The sequence below is a fragment of the Adiantum capillus-veneris genome, chromosome 9, assembly GCF_014529385.1.
Source record: "Adiantum capillus-veneris isolate H3 chromosome 9, ASM1452938v2, whole genome shotgun sequence".
Taxonomy (NCBI): domain Eukaryota; kingdom Viridiplantae; phylum Streptophyta; class Polypodiopsida; order Polypodiales; family Pteridaceae; genus Adiantum; species Adiantum capillus-veneris.
The window spans coordinates 163,837,800-163,843,062 of NC_140939.1; the positions used below are offsets into that span (position 1 = coordinate 163,837,800).

General features: G+C 42.5%; 1 protein-coding gene across 1 annotated transcript; it reads left to right on the plus strand.

Annotated features, from left to right (window-relative positions):
- Positions 1 to 4,457: 4,457 nt before the first annotated feature.
- On the plus strand, positions 4,458 to 4,764 carry LOC147451513 (uncharacterized). Its single transcript, XM_086520950.1, has 2 exons — positions 4,458 to 4,631; positions 4,738 to 4,764. Exons 1-2 carry the CDS (start codon positions 4,458 to 4,460, stop codon positions 4,762 to 4,764), a joined length of 201 nt encoding a protein of 66 aa, XP_086377076.1.
- Positions 4,765 to 5,263: the final 499 nt, after the last annotated feature.

The window sequence follows — 5,263 nt, forward strand, 5'->3', positions numbered from 1 at the left end:
GCTCACAATTGAGCTTGAAAGACTCCGTATTTTATAGATAGTGTAGAATCGCTTCATCCCCTTCCGCCAGAAAGCTCCAGACTGATTTTAGCTAATGCAAGGAGGCAATCGCTTCAGCCCCTTCCGTCAAAAAGCTCCAGGCTGATTTCAGCTAATGCAAGGTGAGGGCCTCTGTCCCGATGCAAAAGAGTTGCAGCCCCTCCACCAGAAACCTCCAGGCTGATTTCAGCTAATGCAAGGTGAGGGCGTCTGTCCCAATGCTATCACTTACGCATGCACTGGTTGCAGGATATGCACATCAGGAGCGAGGCCAAAAATCTCTAGGCTGATTTCAGCAAATGCAATGCTATAAGGGTCTTTGTCCTGATGCTATCACCTACGCATCCTATCCATGCATCTTGAAGGCATGTGACTCTATGCAAGATGCCGATATGGGCTTAAAAATTCATTCTATTATTGTTAGTCAGGGTTTGTTGTTGTGCTTGGCAATGCCTCAAACCTCTCCTGATGCAATCACATAAACTAAAGCTCCTTCCGCCATCCCCATTGCCTGTGTGTGGTCGATATGTATGCCAAATGTGGTGCACTTGAAAAAGCACAGAAAGTGTTTAAGGAGCTTCCTGTCCGGAACGTCGTCTTTTGGAGTGCATTGATTGTGGGATATGCACAACAGAAGCAGGGCCACAAATCTTACTAGGGCAGCAGGATACATTTGTGATAGTGGGTTACTTGAAAATAACACATACTTAGCCAACACGTTAGTCAGTATGTATGTCAAGCGTAGTATACTTGTCCGAGCACAACAAGTCCTTGATGAGTTGTTGTGCTTGGCACTGCTCGATATGTATGCCAAATGTGGTGCACTTCAAAAGAAGCTTGTAAGCTTATTGTTTGAAATGACGCTCGATATGTATGCCAAATGTGGTGCACTTCAAAAGAAGCTTGTGGAGCTTATTGTTTGAAACGACGTCTCTTTAAATGTACTGATTGTGGTATACCCACAACAGGAGTAGGGACAAAGAGCTGTAGGCTGTTTTCAGCATATGCAAATTGCTGGCCTTTGTCTAGATGAGATCACCTACGTGTGCATCTTGAAGGTATGCACGGCCAGGTAGCTCTGGGCTGTTTCTAGCAGATGCAAAGAGAGAAAATGCAATCACCTACACGTGCAACTTGAAGGAATCTAGCATCATGCAAGATGTTGGTATCGGCAAAAGAGCTTATGATGATATTGTTATTCAGGGGGTTGTTGACAGAAAATTTTGTGCTTGGCACTGCCTTGGTCAACATGTATGCCAAAGGTGGTGTACTTAAATAAAGTACAAAAGTGCTTGTTGTTTGGAATGTTTTCTATTGGAATGCATTGATTGTGGGATATTCCCAACAGAGGCAGGGCCAAGAAGCTCTGGGCTGTTTTCAGCAGATGTAAAGAGAGTGCAGCTATCCAAATGCAATCGCGTACTCTTGTATTTTGAAGGCATGTGGCATTAGGTAAGATGCTTATATGGGCAAAGGAATTCATGACGATATTGTTAGCTAGGGGCTGTAGAAAAGAAACGTTGTTACTTGGCATTGCCTTGGTTGACATGTATGGTAGATGTGTTGTAATTCATAAAGCACTCTTTGTATGCGCATATACACTTACACATACACACACACACACACACACACACACACACACACACACACACACACACACTCGATTCTCTCTATGCAGCACTAGTTTCGTTTTGACGCAATATCCACTACACAAGCAAACATGGAGAGGAAGAGATGAGTCTTTCTTTTGTGAGCTCACTTAAAGACTGTGCTTAGAACAAGGGTTTGTACCAAGGCAGCAGGATACATGCTGATATTTGTGATAGTGGGCTACTTGAAAAAACACATACTTAGCCAGCATGTTAGTTAGTATGTACGTCAAGCTATTGAAAAGAGAATTACTGCTTGGCACTGCCTTTGTCAATATGAATGTCAAATGTAGTGCACTTCACAAAGTACAAAGGCTAGAGGAGCTTACTTTTCAAAACAGCGTGCACTGATTGCGAGATACACACAACAAGACTAGGGCCAGAAAGCTCTAAGCTGATTTCAACAAATGCAAGGTGAGGGCCTCTGTCTTGATGCAATCACCTACGCATGCATCTTGAAGGCATGTGACTCTGTGCAAGATGCGATATGAGGTTAAAAATTCAATTTAATATTGTTAGTCAGGGGTTGTTGTCTAATGTTGTCTTTTAGACTTCATTGATTTTGGGATACGTGCAACAGGAGCATGCCAGAAAGCTTCAAGCGTTTTCAACAGATGTAAACGCGAGGGTATCTCTCTAGATGCAATCACATACGAGTGCATCTTGAAGGCATGTGGCTCTATGAAAGATGTTGATATGAGCTTAAAAATTAATGCTGATATTGTTAGCCAGATGCTGTTGAAAAAGATGTGCTTGGTAAAGCCTTGGTTGACATGCTTGCTAAATGTGGTGCACTTCAGAGAGCACAAAAAGTGCTCAAGAAGCTTCCTGTCCGGAGTATGGACTCTTGGAATGCATTGATTGTAGGATTTTCCCCAGAGGAGCAGGGCACAATGCTTGTCTGTTTTGAGCAGATGCGAAGTGAGCATCTCTTGGCACTGCCTTGGTCAATATGTATGCTAAATGTGGTGCACTTTAAAAATTCACTCTAATATTGTTAGTCCGGGGTTGTTGCAAAAAAATGTCGTGATCGGAAATTCCTTGGTCGATATGTATGCCAAATGCGGTGCACTTCAGAAAGCACAGAAAGTGCTTGAGGAGCTTCCTGTCCGGAATGTCCTCTCTTGGAGTTCACTGATTGCGAGATATGTGCAATAGGAGCACGTCCAAAAATCTCTAGGCTGTTTTTTGCAGATGAAAATTTAGGGCCTCTCCCTTGATGTAATCACTTACGCGCCTCTCTCCTGATGCAATCGCTTACGCACCTCTCTTGATGCAATCACATGTGCGTGCATCTTGAAGGTATGTGGCTCTACGTAGATGTTGGTATGGGCATAAAATTCACGTTGATACTCTTAGTCAGGGGATGTCAAACAAAGATGTCGTGAGGGAGCTTACTATCTGGAGTGGCGTCTCTTAGAATGCACCGATTGCTGGTTACTTGAAAATAACGCTTTCTTGGGGAACATGTTGGTCAGTATGTGCAGTGCACCTGTCATGGCACAACAGTCTTGTGCGGGATGTTTTCTGATTATAGGATATGCTGAGAAGAAGGATTCGTATCAAGACAATACAATTCAGGATGATATTCAAGGAAGTAGGATTCATGCTGATATTTGGGATAGTGGGTTACTTGAAACGAACACATTCTTGGGGAACATGTTCGCCAGTATGTATGTCAAGTGCGGTGCACCTGTCATGATGCAAGAAGTCTTTGACGAGTTTCTTGCGCAAGATGTTGTCTCTGATTTCAGGATATTCCCAGGAGAGGGAGATCCAAGAAACAAGTATTTCTTTTGTGAGATCACTTAAAGACTGTGCTGAGAACAAGGATTTGTACCAAGGCAGTAAAATTCATGCTAATATTTGTGATAGTGGATTACTTGAAATGAACACATAATTGGGGAACATGTTGGTTGTTGCACCTGTCATGGTGCAAGAAGTCTTTGATGAGATTCCTATGAGGGATGTCATCTTTGATTGTAGGATATGCCCAATAGGGGTAGGGCTAGGAAACAAGTATTTCTTTTGTGAGCTCACTTAAAGACTATGCTGAGAAGAAGGATTTGTACCAAGGCAATTGGATTCATGTAGATATTTGCGATACTGGGTTACTTGACATGAACACATACTTGGGGAACATGTTGGTCAGTATGTGTGTCAAGTGCAGTGCACCTGTCATGGCACAACAAGTCTTTGACGAGATTCTTGGACGAGATTCTTGTGTGGGATGTTGTGTCTGATTGCAAGATATGCCCAAAAGGGGTATCGCGAGAAAACTCTGGACTGTTTTGAGGAGATGTGAAGGGAGGGCCTATCTCCAAACGCAATCAGGTGCATTTTGAAGGCATCTGGATTTACACAAGATGCTAAATGTGGTGCACTTCAAAGAGCACCAGAACTTCTATAAAAGCTTCCTGTCTGGAGTGTGGACTCTTGGAACTCTTTGATTGCAGGATTTGCCCCACAAGGACAGGGCTAGAAAGCTCTAGTCTATTTTCAGCAGATGCGAAGTGATGGCCTCTCTCTTTATTGCAGGATTTTTTCCAAAAGGGCAACACCGGAAAACTCTAGGATATTTTCAGTAGATGCCAAGCAAGGGCTCTTGGAGAAAGATCTTGTGCTTGGCCGTGTCTTGATCGATATGTATGATGTATGGGGTGTCCCAAAGTCTGCAACTTTGTGTATGTGTGCATGTGAGCCTATGAACAGACAATAAGGAAGATTCAACATACCTTGAAACCAAGAACATCATAAGTAGTGCAAGTAATGGTAGGCATGATAGCAAAAGTGAATGCGACAGTCGATACCTTTGCAGAAGTCACAGACTGGATGACGATGGCAGAACTTTATACCGCAGACAAGGTGACAGAACAATGTAAGGAAGATCTAGGAGCTGATCCATCCATGATTGTGCGTCAATCCACACGACCAATACCAAAGGTAAACTTATATTTTGACTTTGATTTCCTCTATGTGATCTCAAAAGTACTTAGATTACATCATGTACTCATTAAAGCAATTAATTTACATGATTTCCATTCTAAAGGTTGTAGATGAAGGTGACAATGGCTGAAGAATTTTTGGGGATGCCGAAGAAAGAGACACATAGACGACACACCACGACATAGCAATGTGTAATGATACATGTCTTCATGAAACATCGGTAATGAGTTCTTCTTTGTACAATTGTAGTATTTTTACAATAAGAAAGTCCCTCCAACACTGGAGGAGAAGCATAAGACCCCCTTCAACACTAGAGGGGATAAAAGTGGCGGGGGAAGGGCACGTTCCCTACGGTATTATTATAAATGTGGAGAATGGTGCCAACTCCACACCATACATACATATGGTTTTTTCTTTTTTAATTTTTGGGCACAATCATCACAAATGCACGAAATGCATATCTCTCCATCTTTATTGTTATATAATATTTTCACCTCCATACATCTTTTAATGCAAAATCTCGTTTGTGATGCAAGGTCATAGAGTTTTTGGCGGAAGCTTCGAGGAGAGATGCTACAAAGCCTTCAAAATAAGAGACGCAATCAGGTGTAAGGTACAACACTACTCTT

Excerpts from the sequence above, each read along its gene's own strand:
- LOC147451513 (XM_086520950.1), top strand. The coding sequence starts at position 4,458 with ATGGTAGGCATGATAGCAAAAGTGAATGCGACAGTCGATACCTTTGCA. Across the intron at positions 4,632-4,737 it reads CCACACGACCAATACCAAAG|GTTGTAGATGAAGGTGACAA; the intron begins GTAAACTTATAT and ends TCCATTCTAAAG.